Consider the following 18755-nt stretch of genomic DNA (forward strand, 5'->3'; position numbering starts at 1 on the left):
ATCAAAAAGAACTGGAAAGGACAAATGCAGAATGACCCCGTTTGCCTTCCCACTTGTGGAAAGGGATACAACTGTACCCCAAAGCACCCCCCAAAGGCAGTTCGGACCCCAGTGGCAGGGTTTTCCTGCCCAAGTGCAGCACCTTGTTACTGGGAACCAAGGCAGGCGCAGGCCTCTGTGCAGCTTCACATACGTAGCAGGTTTCTTATTCCTCCATGCGGTCGGAGAACACGAAGCTGGGTCAGAGAAGAAGGCAGAGGACAGCTGGTCTTGTCTGAAATCAGGAACTACCTGGAGGATTTTTGGCTTGTGGGGCAACAGCACTGTAAAAAGAAACAGACAGTCACATCCATCAGCAGCCAGGAGAATATGAAGAACCGGGTTCCCTCCTGTAAAGCTTCACTGCTTGCAGCAGGAGAGCTGCTTAGACAAAAGCACCTTTCAGTGTTCCATGCAGACTACGTAGCAGCACACACCAGCCCCCGTGGGTGTTAGGACAGCAGTCTTAACAGCCACACCACCACAAAAGCAAACAAACAAACAAGCTAAAAATGCCCCTTGCTGCATGAGCAACTGGGGAAATACAGAGTCTGTACCAGAAATGTCTAAAGCAGAGTCATTCTGCAGAGACAGAGGCACTTTGTTTGCTGTGGTGGTTTTATCAGGGATGGACATTTAAAACTGTCTGTGGTGAGTATGGGTGTCTGGGAGTTTTCTCACTCCTAACCAGGCAGACTCCAATATCAACACAGTTCTTAGGAGAGACAAATAAACTGGACTCAGATGATCTGCTTGGAGATGTTTTAGTAGCTGTACTTCAATTGCTTAATACAAGAACACATAATCTTTGTGCTGTATCTGCCAGCACCACTAATCTCTATGGGACTTTCCTCAGGGAAAGAGTCACATGCATGACAGAGAACAGCACCAAGGGCAGCCTCTGACCTACTTCATCTCAGTAGCATCATCGCACTCCAAGTGCCTTTAACACAAAGCTTTAGTGTATTACAGAACCAAACATCCCTTCTGAAATAAGGAAATAAATTATTTTCCACTTATCTCTTCCTGTAAATAAGATGATTTGTTTCTCATGGTAAACAAAGCCAGCAGATCACTGGAAGGCAAGCAGCATGCTGCTTTAAATAATAGTCTGGCATGACATTACTGAAATAACTGCTGGGCATATTTGTTCTGGGCTGCATTACATCACCAAAGCCTCTGTCAGCCAGAAGGGTCTTTGATGAATAAGCAGGGCAGTGTCACAGTGCCTTGCTACCTGCGGCCCTGAGCGGCGTTCAGCTGATCCTTCATGGCAATGGCATGCTTGAGCAGACTGTCAATGCTCTTGAAGTACACGCTGCTGTCGGTCATGCTCTTTATGGCACTGAAAGAGAGAGGAGGACTGGTTAGCACATCGCAGACTAACAGTGCTTCACGTCTTCAGATGCTGGTTAGTGACTGGATTTACTGCGGGAGATGGGCACGATTGCACTGCAGGTTCAAGCGGGGAAGAGCTGGTGTGCTCAGCAAAGTGAAGCCCTCGAGGTTTTGAGAGCTCTGCCCTGCACCCTCACACCCCCACCTGACTGCCTTCTCCCTGGATCACACCAGGAAACCATCAGCGAAGAACCAGGGACCTCTATTTAATTTCTACTATAAATCCCGTGCTGGTGAATGCAGCCCTCCTGCCTGGGTGAGTCTGCAGTACCTGCAGGCATACTCCACAGTGTAGATGGCTCCTTGGCTCTGCTCCTCCCAGCTCTGCATGTCAGACTGAAAGAAACAAGAAGGCAGCATTAGGTGTGCACTCAGTGATGCAGCTCACGGGGATGCACTCTGGCAGGCCTGCCCAAACGAGGGCTCTGGTTGCTCTTCACTAGAAGCTGCGTTTGGATTCTGCCTACTGTTTGACAGCCTGGCTGCTGCTTGGCTCCAGGTGCCATGCACTTGTGTAACCATTATCAGAGCCACAAGCCTCCTCTAGCCTGCTCTGAAACTCTGCCTGATCCCAAGGGGCACTCAGCATCGTGCCCTTCCTTTCAGGAGCTTGGAAGGAGCCCTGTAAGCTTCATACAAGCTCAACTACGTGCAGGCAGTTCTGGCACAGGATGCAATTGCATGCTGTAGCTCTCCATGGAAAAGGAAAACCAAATGCATATACAAATCACAACGAAAGCACAGCTGAATTCAGAGGCGTTGCTCAATAGATAACTATTTCAAAAGTGCTTAAGTAGTTTGGGCACTTTGTAAAATACGTTCTCATGGGAGCTAATTCTCAAGGCTATTCTGTTGGGTCTAGTTACAAGCCAAAGAAAATGCAAGGGCCTCTTTTTGTGACTGAAGGAGGTCGGCTAGGAGCTTGGAGTGCATCCAAGATCACTTCTGCTGTTCAAAGCCTGTCCTACATCGGGACGCTTGACCACATAGCTTTAAACTACAAAAGAAAACAAGCCTCTACATGCAACACTGCAGGCAGTTCTCTGCAGGAGAGGGTCCTCCGACACGACTCACAACCCCACAAGCTGCCCTGCAGAGATCACACTCATCCCAGAGTCCAATCACGTTTTACACGACCATAATCTGTTGCTGAAAACAGGCTTTGCGAGCAGGGGCAGCTGAAAGACACAGCTATGTCCTGCAGCTCTGCAGCCTGTTCTCTCCAAGAGGTGCCAGATGATCTTTAGCAACCATTTAGAGCCCAGCATCGCACTGGCTCAGCCACCAGATCAGCACAGCACTCTCACTGCCCTGGTGAAAGATGGCCATGTCCCATGAAGGGCAGGTGACCCCACCTAGCAAACCAGCAGCACCATTTCCTCTAGCAGCAGCACAGCCTCAGGACAATGTCAGCTTGCAAAGCCCAGTACAGGATGAAGGCACAGCAGTAAAACTGGGAAGCCAGAGATGTTGATTGCAAATGTCCTTTGAAAAGGTGGAAACAATGCAGTCTGCTACAACAGCTGCTTGCCTGCGGCCCTGAGCACAAACAGACTCTAATGATTTCCCAGTATCAGCGCCAGTGATGTCCATTCTCAACATTCCCACTACTTCCTGGGAATGCTGTGCCATTAATTAGCAACAAAAGCCTTTCCCTAAAGCTCTCCTTCAACTTTTCTTAACGTCCTTCCTTAAAGTCCCAGGAGGTGCCTTCGGATGCAGTTTAAGAACTAAAGCCAGCTATTAATATACTCACGATATACTACTGTTGCTTAGCAGTAAATTAACGAGGAAATGTAAGTCCTCAAAAGATCAGGGGAAATCCAGAAAGGCAGCTTTGTGCAGAGCAGGCCTTAGCAGCACAGCTCTGACACGTGGAGGCAGCGAGGGCCCTGCATCGTGCTCCATCTTATCAGCAAGGGGCTAAATCTGCCTGGAGAGTCTGAGATGGTGAGGAAGGTATTAAGATTATTTTTAATTAAATCAAAGAAAGTTGCTTGTTTTAAAGATATGGAGGTGACCTTATTGCATACTTTCCTTCCCCCCCCCCCCCAGCTTCCTCCCTCCTAATTTTTCCTAGGTTTAATCTCCTCAGGAGCTGTAAAAGCTGCATTTCAGAACTCTGCCATCCAGAGACAGAGCTGCTGCAAGGCTGAATGGAAAGCTGGAAACCACCAATAAATCCTGTTTCCTTTATACATTATTTGCACCTTGGGACTAAATTACAAGAGAATGGATCAAGGCAGAACGCTTCTTTTTCTTCTGTTCCATTCTGAGGAATTAAACCCACCTTAATTCAGTGCCTTTGCTCTGATTTAGATAAAACCTGACAGTGCTTTCATGCTGCACAGCCCTGCTGACACTCTCCTGTTCCAGTGTCTTATAGCAGAGCCGATGGGCTTCAGCAGAGCAACCCAAAGTATCCATCCCCACCTAATCAAGGCTCCACAATGCTGATGGCCCCATCAGGGCACTGAGCGCATCTCTCTCTCTTGGGGGCTTGGCTGCCTGGTTTGCTGCAGACAGCAATGAAAATGAGAGTGGGATCAAAGACAAGAGAAAGAACCTGATCACAATTCCAGTGTCAGCAGCCTGGCAGCATGGTCAGGATGCCAGATACCTGCAGGGAGGAGAGCACGCTCCCAAACATGGCACTGCAGCCTTGGAAGAATGAATGTGGGGGCTGATGAGGCTGGAGGAGACACCACCAGCAGCTACATCCACTGTTGTTTCAGCTGCAAGAAATGATTTGCTTTCCATTTTCCCCCAGCCCTTACTACGTCAGTGCACTGCTAAACACAAAGGAACCAGGAAAGCAGTTTAAAGCTGGAAGTGCTCATGTGGTGGGCAAAAAGAAATGGATATAAACTGCAGCATCTTTGAGGCAGTGTTAGGAGGACACTCCTAACATTAGAGGGGGGAAAAGGGGTGATTGGGTGGTGCTGGGGCAGACCTAAGGCAGATCCTGTTCAGTACAAACCCCACTAACAACGAGCGTGGTGTCCAGCTCACTCACTTGGCTGCTGCTTCCGTGCTGCCCTCCTCCCTCTTATAAACCACTCAGTGATGGAAACTGATCTCTTCCCTCTGCATGACTTGTCATACAATTTGTTCAATTTCCTTTTGTTCCAGACACATCCCCTGAAACCGGGGCTATCTTGATTAAATGAAAGCAAGTGACAGCTCAGGAATAATTTTATCAACCTGTCTCCTGCATCCCAGTGATGCAACCACATCAGCATGTGCTATACATACATATACGTCTCTGTATACCTTCCCTTGCATACAGACACGTATATAAAATGTTAATAAATAATTGAATAATAAAGTGTCACAATCCAGGTTAATTTGGAAACTAGGGCTGTAAAGCAAAGGTGAAAAATGAGGCCTGACAGTGCATTAGCATAGACATGAAGCAGTAATCTATTCATGAGACATCACTCCTAATGAATCATGACTGGCAGAAGAGGGAGAAGGACAACAAGGCTGGCATTAAAGTGTCTCTGCTCCGTGCTCTGGAGGAAAGTAGGAACACAGCTGTGAGATGCGATTCATTATCCTGCCTTTCCTTGTGTGGGCTCTTCTCACTTGTTTCTTCCCACTCCCCCTTCACTCCTCCTCCTTATTTTATGAAGGAAATAAAAATCTTGCAGTGTAGTCAGGGGTAATAAGATTTAATGTCTGCCTCCCCTCCCTGCACAAGAGTCGTTTTTCTTTGTCTCCAGCACTGGGAGCTCAGGGATGTGGTTGGCCATGCAAGTTTTACCCCAGATCTATGGGTGAACGTGCAAATCTCCCTCATCCCCTCCAGCTTGGGCCAAACGGGGTCCCTTAGCACCTCCCACTCACTGCCTGTGCCCCAATGGCTGATTTCCTTCCTGAGGCAATGAGATAGGAACGACGTGGTAGCTCAGGATAACAGCTCTGGTTTGAATGTCTCAGGGTTGGTGAACTCAACTCACCTTGTGCTGAGCGAGCTCTGGAAGTGATCTCCGGACGTGCTCCTGGAGCCGGTACAGGGCCACAGAGGGCTCGTTGGCCAGCACATACATGCTCTCTGTGAACTTGTCTGTAACTGCAGAAAGGGAAACAAAAGAGTCACGGGAGGTGAGGAGCAACGAGAGGAATGCAGGGCTGGAAGGGCTCCTTTGGGTGCCATCTCTCAGTGTGTCTCTGGAAGACGGGTTCAGGGAGTCCACTGTACCTCCCACAGCACAACAGCCTTCTGATGAAAGGCTCCAAGTTTCAAAAGCAACAACGTGCCAGAGAAGAGACCAGAGTAAAACCTCAATATTCCAGCTATTAACCACGTAATGTTAATCAGGACAAGGCAAAGCACCATTACGTGGGTGGCTCGCTTTGCACTCTCCATGTCACTGCACCTGCACTGAGCTCAGCACCAGGTGGAGACACCAACCTAAGATGCTTCTGGTCCAGCAGCCACACACCAGCTGGGGTTGGCCTGGATTTAGGAGCTGCTTGTGCCTTTTCTGAGCGACCTCAGCTGGCCTAGAGATGGGAAGGAGCAGCAGAACGACACTGAACCTCCTGCCTTGGGGTCCTTCCGCCTCTTCCCCATAAACCAGCCCCAAGAGACATCTTAACCACAACAAAAAGCAGCATAAAAGGAGCTTTTCCTGCTGCTTCCTAACAGGATCCCCCTTCCCGATGGCCACTTCCACAGGCCGAGGACTGTGCAGGAGCTCTGAGCCCTTCCCCTGGGCTGACTTACTTCCCCGTGGGCAGCCCTATCGCGACAGAGCACCAGAACGCCACCGGAGCCCTTCGGAGCCCATCGGAGCCCATCCAACCCCACCCCCCCCGACCCCGGCCCCACTCCGACCTTTCTTCACCTTCAGCTGCATCTCGGGCTCCTCCATCCCTCTCCGCCACTACTTCCGCTTCCGGTGACTCCCGTACCAGTTCCGCCCCGACCGGGAACACCGCCCCCGTTACACGCGTTCCGCCTCACTCCCCCCACCCCGCCCCGACAACAGGGGGTTCCCCCCAACACCCCGTTATCGGGGACTGGGCCCACACAGCGGCCGGGCCTCGGGGCTGCCTCGGAGTGCGGTCCGAACAGGTAAAGCCCCGCGGTCGCCTTCCCCGCTCTGCACGTGTAGGCCTCGGCTGCGTACAGGCCGCGCCATCCCCCCTCCTCCCCCAACCCCGTTATCAGGGGCATCACCGGCACCTCCAAGGGCTGCGACCCCCATCGGCCGCTTATTTCCAGCTCCACAGCAGCCGGAGCTTCCCGTCTCCAGGCTGGGGGGGTCCCTACGGGGGGTGTCCCCTCCCATCTGTGTGGACGTGCAGTCCCGTTTCTGCTTGGCCCGGCAGCTTCCCCCCCTTTGCTGTCCCTTCTTTTCTGTTCTCAATGTGCTGCTGTGCGGCAGTTTCCCCATGGAAGGTGAAGAAGAGGCTCCTGTGAACGATGGGGACAACCGGGAGCTCCTGAAAGAAGAGAGTGAGAATGGAGCTGAGGGAGCAGCAGCCATGGAGGAGCCAGCTGGGACCAGAGACACTGGGGATGGTGGTGTCCCCTCGGGGCTACTGCAGATGGACAGGGGCATGCAGTGCTCCAGCTGCATGGAAGGTGACTGCTGGGGTGAGGGGGGGTCAGAGCTGAGACTGGTGCTGGCTGTGGTGCCCAGTGGGGTAGGGGTATCTGTGTGCCATAGCTGGAGCCCAGCCTGCTCTTTAGCAAGTGGCATCAAGGTCCTTAATGGCCTCCCTCCTTCCGCAGGTGGAACAAACACCCTCCTGAAGCCCCCAGCTGCCTCGATGGACAGGCAAAAGACTCCTGAGCTCTCAACCCTTGACAGTGAGTATCACAGAGCCTGGTGCTTGCAGATCCTTGGGTGCAGCCCCAATAAGAGACAGCAATGGGAGAAATTATATGCTGGCAAAAGGATTTCTCATCCTACATAGACAGCTGGGAAAAAAAGTCTTTTGCTGCTGTTGGTTCCTTTCATAATGCAGCAAGATCCAGGCCTTGCTGATGACTCATAGCAGCAGTGAGAGGTCGCTGTAGCTCCATGCAGTGGAACTTAAGATTGTAAACTCTTTCCATATTCTTTTCTAATTATACTATAGATTGCTTGTTGGAAATACGTCAGGCTTTCCAAGTGAAGCTCTTCCTCTGTAGGAGATATGAGGATGAACTTGAGTGCATCCCCAGGCTGTCCTCTGCAATATATCGTGTGCAATTATGCCATTAATGCAATTTCCCTGTCTCATGTGGTGCCCCAGATGGACTGTGCTACTCCTTGGGCAGCTGTTCAGGCTGCTTTATCTTCTCTACTCAGCTGTTGTTCCCCCACCCTGGTCAAACCTTGGTCTCCAGGCTTTTCACCTGCAAGGCAATAATTCTTCTTTTTTTGCAGGAGCAGGAAGGAATAGCTTCAGATAAGTCACATAAGGTTTACATGAGCTTTTATGAGGCTTTTGGCTTCGAGTTAGTCTCGTTCCTCTCTGTGCACAGAGTTGTGCCCTGACTCTCTCCCCTCTCTGGAACAGGTTTCCCCCTGAAGCACTCAAACACACTGACAAACAGGCAGCGAGGCAATGAGATTTCAGCCCTTCCAGCCACCCTGGACAGTAAGTAGAGCTGGGCAGATTGAGCCGTGCACCTCAGCCTTCAGATGCACGTGGGGTGTGGAGGGAGCAGTGGAACTGGAGCCTCCCTCCATCTGCTGCCATACTGTATGAAGCATCCACCCCTGACCAGCACAAAGGTGTTAATTACCCACCAGGGCTTGGGAAGCTCAGGTGGGGCTGTTCAGTTGGCACTGACTCCCCTGCAGATGGTGGATGCTGAGCTGGAAACACTGTTCTGACTGGCTGAATTTTCTCTCCCCCAGCACTGTCCATCCACCAGCTAGCTGCCCAAGGTGAGCTTAGCCAGCTGAAGAAGCATCTTCAGAAAGGTATGCATCTTCCTTTGGGTTCACGCCTCAGATCATGCAGAGTCCTGCCAGCTCACAGAGCACCTTTTGATAAACCCTTGGCTTAGTTTTACAGCCTTTGCTGAGTTTACTTAGGGGACAAGAAGCAGGGAAGGTTTTAAGCATCCTGTTTGTTATTATGCAGGTGAGAACTTGGTAAACAAACCTGATGAGAGAGGCTTCACACCACTGATCTGGGCTGCGGCCTTTGGAGAGATCGAAACAGTCCGTCACCTGCTGGAATGGGTAAGGCCACACTTCCATAGCACCTCATTATCAAGGGACTTCTCAGTCCCAACCCCTGTGGCAGCCAAAATGTCCTGCATTGCTGTGATGCTGCCTCAGCCAGCCTTTCCTATGGCATCAGACAGGACACATTTTCAGGGGTAATGGGCCAGACAATGCTGGATGCTTCTCATTGGGCTAAATCAGGAGCACAGAAGAGCTTTATCTCACAGCTAGCAATAACTGTTTGTAATTAAATATCTGCTTATTGGTAATTTGAGATCAGACTTGACACTTGGGCCCTGTAATCTGACAGTAAATGTGCTCACGGAGGTATCATTGCAGTTAATGAACTCACTGCTGCATTGTCCTCAAGAGCCAGGCATGCAGCCCTGGGCTGTGTGGAGGTGAACAGGAACCAGATCCTCCTGTGCCTTGAATCAGGGTGCTGCCCACAGCTCAGTCCCATATCCACGCATCCACAGGTGCTTGTGCCAAATAAGCACTGGCCAGATGTTGGTTCTGTTAGCAGCAAAACTGCAGTTTATTACCAGGGAGACAAACAGAACCCAGAATAATGAGGTGCTACACTGCTAAAGGATATAGTGAAATCCATGGCTAGCAGAGCTTGGAGCACAGGGTAGGTTTCTAGGTAAATCAGTAACAAAAGAGAGGGTGTGTATTGTCCAGGTACCTCTAGACAGGACCAGTATTAGTGATGTGAAAAGAGGCTGAGTAACAGGAACCACCAGGCTTAGTTTTATGACATTGGAGAAGGGCTTTTAATTCCGTACCTGAGATATTTAGTGACTAAAATACGCCTGGTCAGGACTTTGCTAAGGAGAGGTCACTGGAACTGTGGGAGCAGTCTTTTCTCCACGAAGCCATTGGGATGTGGGACCACCACCAGCCATGCCAGGGTATCCAACAAGGCTCTGCCAAGCACCCCAGTTCTCAGCAGGAGCCTTTACACACTGGGACTGATGTCTTTGCTGTCCCCAGGGTGCTGACCCCCACATGCTGGCAAGGGAGAGGGAGAGTGCCTTATCCCTGGCCAGCATGGGTGGCTACACTGACATCGTCATCATGCTGCTGGAGAGGAACGTGGACATCAACATCTACGACTGGGTGAGTGCTGCTGAGTCCAGGCTGCTGTGGGAACCACACAGCAGTGCAAACCACAACCCAGACAGGGCTTGGTGAAGCTCATTTTAAAAGGGAACAGCGAGTTCACATTGTTCTGTGCTGTTAGCAGCCACGTGTTTCTCCTTGCTGCTTTCCAGGCTCACAAGGCTCGTTTATTTGCTCGTGCAGTTGTTTTGAGAAATTCATCTGGATAATGGTTTTAAATGGTTCCCTCAGTTGCTCGCACTGGTGATGTTATGAGCCTCTAGGAAACTGCACTCAGAAATTAAGGCTGCCTTTGAAATTATTTTATGGCATACAGAGAATAAAACCCGAGTAGAGCCACTCTGCAAGAAAACACCCAACCTGGAGCTGGGAAAGGGGACAAAAAGAGCAGGGCCTGACTGCTGTGTGAGCACAGCCCCATGTGAGGCCAGCAGTGACACAGCTTCCTTCCTTCCCTGCAGAATGGTGGTACTCCTCTGCTCTACGCTGTGCGTGGCAATCATGTCAAGTGTGTCGAGGCCCTACTAGGTAATGGGGAAGATCTGCACTTAGTCCTTGGACTTGAAATCACTGCTCTGTTGGTAACCACCTTGGGGACAGAGCTTGGGGGGGAAGAGACTGAGCAGCCTGGGGGTGTCACAGGGCATTGCCCAGTCAGGATGGGCACTTTTTTGGGGTCTCCTCACCCTGTGCCAGCTCTGGAGGGGGCATGATGGGAGCACTATGCTCTGATTCCCACTGCCTGCTTGCAGCTCGTGGTGCTGACCTGACGACAGAAGCAGATTCTGGCTACACCCCGATGGATCTGGCTGTGGCTCTGGGACACAAGAAAGGCAAGTGTCCCCTCCATGCCTGGCACAGAGCCCTATCTTCCCTCCCTGAAAAGCCTCCAGGCAATTCCCAGCTCCCAGCCCTGCCTGGGGCCTTTTATTGACCTTCCAGTATAGCTTTCTGACTCCGCCATGCAGAGAAGCTGAGCCAGAGAAATCCAAATGGGTCCTATTCCCTTATTCCCCCTCTAAACCAGTGCTGTGCTGGGACAGGGGAGATCGGTGCTTTCCACCTTCCTGCTAGAAATCAGAAACCAGATAGATATGAGATCCTGCCCGCAGAGATTCTGGTTTCCCTGGGTTTCATTTCTCTTCTTTCTCCCCCCTTCATTAGTCCAACAGGTTATTGAAAATCACATCCTCAAGCTATTTCAGAACAAGGGGCTGGAGTGACACAGCAGCTCACACTGCACTGCGCTTCTCTGGGCCAACGTAGGGCTCTCCTCAGGGACCAACATGGTCCGACCCAGCGGTCCCAAAATGGGCAGCAGGAAGATGCTTCTTGCAAGGAGCACGTGGAGGAAGTTGCAAACTGCAGCACATTTCTGCCACTCCTGGAAGGTGGCAACAGCCTCAATGCCTTGCACCTAGGGACACTCACTCCTCAGGGCAGCTGCATTTCTGCTCTTGTCCGGGCTCAGCTGCTTTGTGCGTGCATTCAGGTATTGCATTTTTTGGAAATAAACTCTAAAGCAGCTGCGTGGAGCCCAGTTTGCTGCCTCAGTTGCATCCCCCTGGCCTGTCACAGCAGCCAGTCCTCAATCCCAGCACCAGCTGCCCAGGAACCATGAAGGGGAACTGGGCCAATCAACCTCTTGAAGGCTGGCACCCTCCAACTGCCCCTAAATTTCTCTCCAGAGCTGTCTCTTTGAAGAGCATGGCTTGCTCTTATGTCCATAAACTTGCCAAGACCTCCCTGCATGCAGCACTAGAACCAGCCAGGGAAATATCCAAGGGCATTAGCAAAAAACCAGCAGGAAGCATCTCCCTGCCAGCCAGCAACACAGCAGGGCCTCAGCCAACAGCTGAGCCAGCCCTGCAAACAGCTGCTCCATGTTCAGGGGTGGCTAATGAAGGCAAGAGACAGCCAGAACACAGGGAGGGGGCAGCTTCTCCCCCTCACCCATGCCCAAGCCATTCACCACCACTCTGACAGCACCGAGTCCAGGACACACACTGAGGGGCTCAGTCCTGGAGTGTCATATACCCAAAGAGCAGCTGGGAAGGAGCTGTGGGACACCACCATTTATTCAGCCATCTGCACAGGCTGCATCCCACCAAAAGACAGCAAAGTTGGCTTACAGTTCCAGCACGTAGCACTCTGTATGAGCATCTCTCCTGCTCTGCCATCCCATGGGGTGGAGGTCCCCGTTCCATCAGCACTTTGGGGTGCAGCTGGGGGTGACACATCACTGCTGGTGGGGTTTGCTGTCCCATTCCCCCCACCTGAGCAGCTCCCCCACAGGGGAATGCAGTTGACGGGTAAGCAACTGCTGCCCTACAGCTTCTCCCCCAGCACCTGGAGGTGGTACACCACGATGCGTCCAAAGAAGTCAGTGCTGTTCTCAAAGGTGATCTTCAACGTATCCAGCGCCGTCTCTTCCACCTGGAATCTGTGTGGGGCCCGTGAAGGAAAAAGAAACCAGGCAAGGGAACACTTTGACACATGGGACATCTGCATGGGTGGGGATGGCCAGAATGACTGCAGCTCTGCTGAGCTGCCAATAGCAAAGTGCCACCAGGCACCTGCAGAACTGTCCACCTAAAAGACAGCCCTGCCAGCCTGCAACGTGGCAAAGGATATCTGCATGGCATTGATGTCCTCGGGGTACAGGCTGGATATTTTCACCAGTTCTTCACCTGTTCTGCAGCCTGTGAAGGGAAGAGGCAGCTGTGCAGAGGTGCAATGGGGCTCTGTGGGCTGCAGCAGGCACAGCCCCCAATACCCTCAGCTGTGCATAAAGGAAGGCAGAGCACTCGCACCCCCAGCAGCCCCTCACCTTCCAGCTTGCACAGCCGGCTGGAGAACCCCCCCTGGAACTGGATGTGGAGCTGTGAGACCCTGACGGTGCGGGGGAAATCCAGGGTGACCCACTGGCACGAGCCCTGGGGGCAGAAGTGATACCGGGTCTGCGTTACGGAGGGGACAGAGGGTCGTGTGCGTTCCCGTCCACCCATCCTCCATCCTCGCCCGCCCTCGTGCCCCCACCTGGTCCGAGTTCCAGCACGTCTCCTCGTTGGAGTCAAACATGTGCTTCTTCCCGAACTGCTTCACGTCGCGATTCAGCACCGAGCTCACCCTGCGGGGGGGGCAGCAACATCGTGCCGGGGTCAGCGGTAACCGGCCCCGGTCCTCGCCCCCCAAGGGACCCAGACTCACCGCGTGGCCGTGTCAGCGCAGACCAAAGGCTCCGCGGGCATCGCTGCGTGCGACGGACCTGGACGGCAATAAGAGACATAACGGGAGCACGGCAGCACCGGAGAACCCCGAGAGGCACCTGAGCAGCGTTAGAGAGCCCGAGAAATAGCAACACCCGAGAGAACCCCCCATCTCACACTCACCCCGTGCAGGAAACGCCGCCGCCCCTTCCGCGGGGCCGGACCGATCCCGCCCCGCTCCGCTCCGCCCCCGCCGGTCCCGCAGCGCCCGGGGTGATGGTGAGGGGCTCGGGGGACCGCAGCCATGCGCTGACCCTACAAAAGCATCGCTCCCACCCCAGCACCCCTTTCCCGGTCCCAGCACGGGCTCAGAGCTCCGGGTTATGGGGACCCCCCCCCCAACGAGGCTGACTCAGGGCCGTCCCCGGCCCGGCGCCCTCCTAGTCCCGCTCTGTAGGTGGCAGTGGTGGAGCGCGGCTGGAAATAGCGGCCTCGAGGCACTGCAGTGAGGGAGTGCGGTGTGTGCAGGAATCCTTGCACGCCGGAGCATCGCTGCACACGGGTATCTCTGCATGCTCCACATCCCCGCACAGCCGAGCATCCCCGCATCTTCCGGCATCCTTGCCGTGCTCCAACATCCTTGCAATGGAGCATCTCACTTTCAAACACCCCTGAGCACCCCAGCGTGCTCCCAAATCCCTGCGTGACCCCAGCACTCCTGCTCCAATGCAGGAAGCAGAGGGTGACCCCAGCCCTCCCGCAGTGTCCATCCCTGCTGGGTGCTTAGCTGCACACCTCGAGTCTCTGTGCCCACAACAGCTGTGCAAGGAGCAATAGCCCTCTGCACACACATGGCAGCTGTTCAGAGTGCTCCCTCCCAGGCACACGGTGCTGCTGTGCTTTGCCCACGGCTCCGTGTCTTTGTGGCCGCTCAGTGATGCTGCCAGCCCCAATCCCTGCTGCATCCTACATCCCCCACCAACCCCAGTTTGCTGAAGGAGGTGACAAAAGCCACCACCTCCACCGCGATGATCTGCAGCCCTTTGGAGCATCCCTGGCTGTTTGTCTGCCGGCATGAGTCACGGTGACCGTGCTGAGGCTGCCTGCGCTCAGGCAACAGCAAAAATAAACCCAGTGCTGCAAAGCCCTCACCTCCCCCTCGCAGCACAGCGCTGTGCAGGGCCCGGGGGTTTTGTGTTCCTGCTTTGGACCCCCGCTTCCAAGAGCTGTGCACACACGTGTGCATGCTGGCACATGTGTGCACGCACACACGTGGCGGGGAGGACACATGCTAGCACACACGTGCATGCAGTGGCACACGCCAGCGCACACGTGCACGCACGCCGCGTGCTGCTGCACCTTCCTCCTCCTCCTCTCCTTGAGTTTCGCCTGAGAAATTGGGTCAAAAACACACAAGCCTTAAATGTCACTCGGTTAAATGCACGTCGGGGGACCGGGCTGCTATTTCTGCCTCCACGACCCACGCCTCCTCCCACCTGCCTCTCCCAGCAGCATCCCAGCTCTGTGTGGGGCACATCGAGGCTTCTCTGCATTGCTGCATCCCCACTGACCCACTGGGGGGGACACCAGGATGACATTTCCAGGATGACATTTCCCCTCCCCATGCCCCAGCCCCAACCCTCTCTTTCCAACTCAGCACCCCACATCCATCCCCGAGGCTCTTCATCCTCTGCACCTCCTTCACTCTCGAGGAATTGCTGTGGGATGCTTCACTCCTGACCGCAGCTCTGAATGCTCCCGGCTGCCATCCAACCTGCACTCAGAGCTGCCTTTATCCCTGTGGAAGAGGCAGCAGGGCAGCGTGGAGCCAGAGCCCCATCCCCACTGCTGGGAGCCCCCCAGGAGCAGTGCAAGCAGCTTGTGCCTGAGTGCAGGAAGAGCTGCCAGGGCTTTTTTGTGTGCTGGATGCTGGCGTGTGAGTTTTGCTGAGCAACCTCGGCTGGCACAGGAGCTGCTTCCAAAGAAGAAGAGGGTGTTGTGCCCTTTGCAGTTAATTACTTGCAGCAATTGATTTCCACTTCCGTGTAAACACTGGGGATTACCGGTGAATGCAGCACAGCCCATTCAGTGCCTCGGCTGCTGCCCCGCACAGTGCTCTGCCTGTTCTCAGGGAGCTCCATGGGATGCAGCTCTGCCTCCATCCCCACATGGAGGGGCTGTGGGTGCCCACGCTAAGGGGTCTGGGTGGGATTTGGTGCACTGCTGGCACTGGGGTGGGAATTGATGCTCCATAGCAGCGTGGTGGTACCTTCACACTGGGAAGGAGCAGTGCATGGCAGTGAGGGAGTGTTGCACAGGGAGGAGGGAGGATGAGGGATGTCATCCCAGTGACTTTGTTGCATCTGGTTGCAGAAGTCCCGGCAGAGTGAGCACCCATGGGTGGAGCAGAGGGTGCTGAGCACCTGGGGGACCCACAGTGCTATGGGGATGGTGGTGGCTGGATTGTCACTGTGAGCAGGTGGTAAGGGGGGATGTGTGCTGTTAATGAGCCTGGCTCTGCATGCAGGAGATGCTGCTCAGTACATGGGCAGGACCGGGAGGGCAATTACCACCAGGGCTAATAAAACAGCACCACATCTATGCTAACTGCTGCTGGTGTCAGGGGAGCTGAGGCCGGGTTAATGCCCCCTATGCCCATGCTGGAGGGGGATGCATGTACTCTGTCACCGCACACCCTAATCCCAAATCCATGCTGCACTGGGGCAGAGGTGCAGGTTTGGTTCCTTTAGAGCAATGCCACTCCTGGGAGTCCCTAGAGGGGGACAGGGATGGGTGACAGCCATGTCCCTGTGTCCCCAGGGAAGGTGGGTGCTGTGGGATGGCTCAGGAGCGAGGCTGGGCTGCCAGAAGGCCGGAGGGGGATGGGAAGGAGGCAGTTGCCATGGAAACAGAAAATAAAATCAATTCATCCTGCTGGTGGGTTTGGAGGGAGTTGTGCCTGGCCAGGGCAGAGCCCCACTACCAGCACTGAACCCAGCGCAGCTTCCAGCCCAACACTGTGGGACCAGAGACCCCTCCATGTCCTGGTCACCATGCTGGGGTCAAGTCCAGGGCAGTGCTGGCTTTGACCAGGATCAGGGACACTGCTGGGAGCAGCAGTAGGGTTGGGGACAGCGTATCTATGGCATTAGAGCTCAGCCCATCCCCTCCGGAGCACTGAGGTGTCCTGCCACATCTTGTCATCAGGGTGAGCTGCCATCAGGGTGTGCTGCCCTGCTCCAAACTCAGCACTGACACCACAGCCACATCTCACCCCAAACCTGACACTGCTGCTCACCCAGCCCCACTGAGCCATCCATCCATCCATCCATCCATCCATCCATCCATCCATCCATCCATCCATCCATCCATCCATCCATCCATCCATCCATCCACTGCCTGTCCCTGTTCCAGTGCCCTGAGCGCTGGCCCCAGCTGCGGTGGCAGGGGCCTCATTAACACGCTGCTCTCTCACTGAATGTGGCAGCTCTCCTGGAACCAGCTCCATTAGCTGGCAGCAGACCTGAGTGGAATAACAAGCGGTCCTGCAGGGTGTGGGATGGGTCCCCATGTGCACCCCGAGCGACTCAGCTGTATTGCTCCTTAACGCTGTCCCTTCTGCTTTGTGGTCCTTGGCAAGGAGGCACGCCTGGCTGAGAGCTTCCAAACTCATGCCATGTGTGGCTCCTGCTCCCTATGGCCATTCTGTAGTGGGAGGGGTGCATTGTGGCCATGCTCCATCCGCAGTGCTGGTGTCCCTTGGGGTAAGGGGCAGGTCCCGGCCCTTGGTGACAGGTCCCCGGTGCTGCACTCCTATGCCCGCGGCTGCTTCCCCGGCGCCCTCCCCGCGTCCCTGTCACAACAAAGGAAAACATCGCTGGATGGAAGCTGCAGGAGGGTCGTCACGGCAACACTGCTGCAGGATCTCACCAGAAAGCCCGTGTTCCAGCTCAAAAAGATGCGCCAATCCCCTCTGCGATCCCTTGGGCAAAAGCGGATGGGGATGAAGATGAGCAGAGCCAAAGAGCAGAGTGACCACGTGCTGCCTTACCAGGGGCAGCCAGCCTGACCCTGCTGTGCCTGCAGACATGGGACACAGCGGGCTCCAGGCACTGGGAGCAGCCTGGGGCAGAGCTGCTGGTGTCCTTCATGGGTGAGCAATGGTGTGGGGGACAGGGTGGGGAATAAGGGCGCAGATGGACCCCACAGCACATCCCAAGTCCCTTTCTTCACAAAGCATGGAGGACCGAGGACATCCCTCTGTGCCACGTGCAGCAGCATCTCCCATTCCATCAGAGATGGCAGGAGGGGACACCAGGGCTCAGCCAGGGGGCACAGGGACCCCACAGATTCACCTATTGCCCTTAGGAACAGCTGATGGTCCCCAGTGCCATCCCACTATAGGCCGGGCATGGCGCAGCTGCCAGCATGGGGGGAGCAGTGTCTATTAAATCCTCATCCATAAGCCGTGCTGGCTGGTGTCTGTTATGACATTTATCTCCACTCGAGAGGAGAGCTCCGATAACTCACCGCCAGCACCTTCGCTCAGCAAGACAAATGGCCGGCGACACATCAGCACGGCTGGGGCTGCCCATGGGGCTCACTGCTCACAGGGCTCTGGAGCAGCCATCGCACAGGGCAGGAGCTGCTCTGGGGAGGAATCACCCATCCGAGGCTGTTATGGCTGTTATGGCTGTTATCAGTTCCCTCCTGGGAGAAGGGAAGAGCTGGTAACATCCTCAGGGAGGTGCTCGTAGAGAGATGGTGAGCATTTCAGGGCTGATCCCATCCTGCTGTGCTTGAGTGACCATCTGTTCTCCTCCATGTCCCCACGCTGGGGACACAGTGTGAGGGCCCAGCCCAGTCAGCACCCATGGGTGCACCTTTCCCCTACTATTACAGACTGGAGACCTGTAGGGTGACACCTGGATGTGTGGGAAGTGGGAATAGTGTGATGTCAGCACAGTAACAATGTCGGGTCCTTCTCCCCTCTCCCACTTGGCAAACACCACGTTGCCCTTAACCCCTTTGCTTTCCCCCCATGCTCGGGCACCTTTTGGGGCAGGAATGCCAGCTGCAGTGGCATAAAGGAGGGGAACAGAAGGGCTCTGTGACAGGGGCTCACAAAAGGCAGGAAGCAGCGCCTGGGCTGTGAAGTCCCGCACAATGCAGTCGGAAATGAGAACTTTGCTCTCGGGTTTCCGTGCACCCATCCTATAGATGAGGAAAAGAAAGGGTGCCCATCTCCGGCCAAGCTGCAGGAGACAGGGTGGCATTCTGCATTCAGGCTGGCAGGTTCAGGGGAAACAAAGGCCTCCCCCGACCCCCCCCCTCCAGCTTACTGACAATCTCCCCCCCCATATTGGGGGTCACTTTTGGCATCGTAGCTTCCTCGTGTCTCATCGCTTTGTTGGGGTTATTCGGGCTTTTCCCAGGCTTTGCACATCCTCCTCTTCTTCCTTTCTGCATCCTCAACTCCTTCCAGCTGCCGTGGGGCTGCGTGGGACACGGGATGGGGGGTGGGGTGGGGGGCTGCAGGGCGCTAAGTGCAACAGGGGATTAGGGGTGTGGGGAAGGTGTCCTTCATTCGGACCCCCCCAGAAACATGACTGGAGCCGGCCGGTCCCCACGCACCAGTGGGGTGGAGAGGGCTGCAGGGAATCCATCCTGCGTGGTGACACCCCAAACCCCCCCGGGTGCCTGGGCAGGATGCGGGGCACGCTGCACGGGGGGGGGTCGGCACGGAAGAAGCCCCCTATTGAGAAAACCCGCTCCACTCCAACGGCGGGGTCTGCGGTGCCGGCGG

The 18755-nt window shown here is 54.7% G+C and overlaps 3 protein-coding genes across 4 annotated transcripts; 1 reads left to right on the forward strand and 2 right to left on the reverse strand.

The window, feature by feature from the left end:
* Positions 1 to 186: 186 nt before the first annotated feature.
* BORCS8 (BLOC-1 related complex subunit 8) lies at positions 187 to 6359 on the reverse strand. Of its 2 annotated transcripts, none has more exons than XM_072357453.1 (5): positions 6281 to 6359; positions 5400 to 5512; positions 1709 to 1773; positions 1277 to 1384; positions 187 to 323 (listed from the first exon to the last, which is right to left on the reverse strand). In XM_072357453.1, the coding sequence occupies exons 1-5, from the start codon at positions 6315 to 6317 to the stop codon at positions 281 to 283; spliced, it is 366 nt and encodes a 121-aa protein (XP_072213554.1). In that variant the 5' UTR covers positions 6318 to 6359; the 3' UTR covers positions 187 to 280. The 2 variants fall into 2 exon arrangements, with proteins under 2 accessions (XP_072213554.1, XP_072213555.1); XM_072357454.1 differs by lacking the exon at positions 6281 to 6359 and adding an exon at positions 6170 to 6247.
* Positions 6360 to 6387: 28 nt separating this feature from the next.
* Positions 6388 to 11280, forward strand: RFXANK (regulatory factor X associated ankyrin containing protein). The gene is made up of 10 exons (XM_072357451.1): positions 6388 to 6520; positions 6834 to 7033; positions 7184 to 7261; positions 7957 to 8037; positions 8301 to 8366; positions 8530 to 8630; positions 9612 to 9737; positions 10202 to 10268; positions 10493 to 10573; positions 10905 to 11280. The coding sequence occupies exons 2-10, from the start codon at positions 6841 to 6843 to the stop codon at positions 10961 to 10963; spliced, it is 852 nt and encodes a 283-aa protein (XP_072213552.1). The 5' UTR covers positions 6388 to 6520; positions 6834 to 6840; the 3' UTR covers positions 10964 to 11280.
* Positions 11281 to 11923: 643 nt separating this feature from the next.
* NR2C2AP (nuclear receptor 2C2 associated protein) lies at positions 11924 to 13251 on the reverse strand. The gene is made up of 6 exons (XM_072357452.1): positions 13133 to 13251; positions 12951 to 13008; positions 12780 to 12870; positions 12571 to 12676; positions 12374 to 12442; positions 11924 to 12184 (listed from the first exon to the last, which is right to left on the reverse strand). Exons 2-6 carry the CDS (start codon positions 12989 to 12991, stop codon positions 12069 to 12071), a joined length of 423 nt encoding a protein of 140 aa, XP_072213553.1. The 5' UTR covers positions 12992 to 13008; positions 13133 to 13251; the 3' UTR covers positions 11924 to 12068.
* Between the last annotated feature and the right edge of the window lie 5504 nt (positions 13252 to 18755).

This window comes from Excalfactoria chinensis, chromosome 26 (assembly GCF_039878825.1).
Source record: "Excalfactoria chinensis isolate bCotChi1 chromosome 26, bCotChi1.hap2, whole genome shotgun sequence".
Lineage (NCBI taxonomy): Eukaryota > Metazoa > Chordata > Aves > Galliformes > Phasianidae > Excalfactoria > Excalfactoria chinensis.

Excerpts from the sequence above, each read along its gene's own strand:
- RFXANK (XM_072357451.1), top strand. The coding sequence starts at position 6,841 with ATGGAAGGTGAAGAAGAGGCTCCTGTGAACGATGGGGACAACCGGGAG. Across the intron at positions 7,262-7,956 it reads TGAGCTCTCAACCCTTGACA|GTTTCCCCCTGAAGCACTCA; the intron begins GTGAGTATCACA and ends TCTCTGGAACAG. Across the intron at positions 8,631-9,611 it reads TCCGTCACCTGCTGGAATGG|GGTGCTGACCCCCACATGCT; the intron begins GTAAGGCCACAC and ends TGCTGTCCCCAG.
- NR2C2AP (XM_072357452.1), bottom strand. The coding sequence starts at position 12,991 with ATGCCCGCGGAGCCTTTGGTCTGCGCTGACACGGCCACGCG. Across the intron at positions 12,871-12,950 it reads TGCGCTGACACGGCCACGCG|GGTGAGCTCGGTGCTGAATC; the intron begins GTGAGTCTGGGT and ends CCCCCCCCGCAG. Across the intron at positions 12,677-12,779 it reads CGTGCTGGAACTCGGACCAG|GGCTCGTGCCAGTGGGTCAC; the intron begins GTGGGGGCACGA and ends TTCTGCCCCCAG.
- BORCS8 (XM_072357453.1), bottom strand. The coding sequence starts at position 6,317 with ATGGAGGAGCCCGAGATGCAGCTGAAGGTGAAGAAAG. Across the intron at positions 1,774-5,399 it reads CAGAGCTCGCTCAGCACAAG|TCTGACATGCAGAGCTGGGA; the intron begins GTGAGTTGAGTT and ends TGTTTCTTTCAG. Across the intron at positions 1,385-1,708 it reads ACTGTGGAGTATGCCTGCAG|TGCCATAAAGAGCATGACCG; the intron begins GTACTGCAGACT and ends TCTCTCTTTCAG.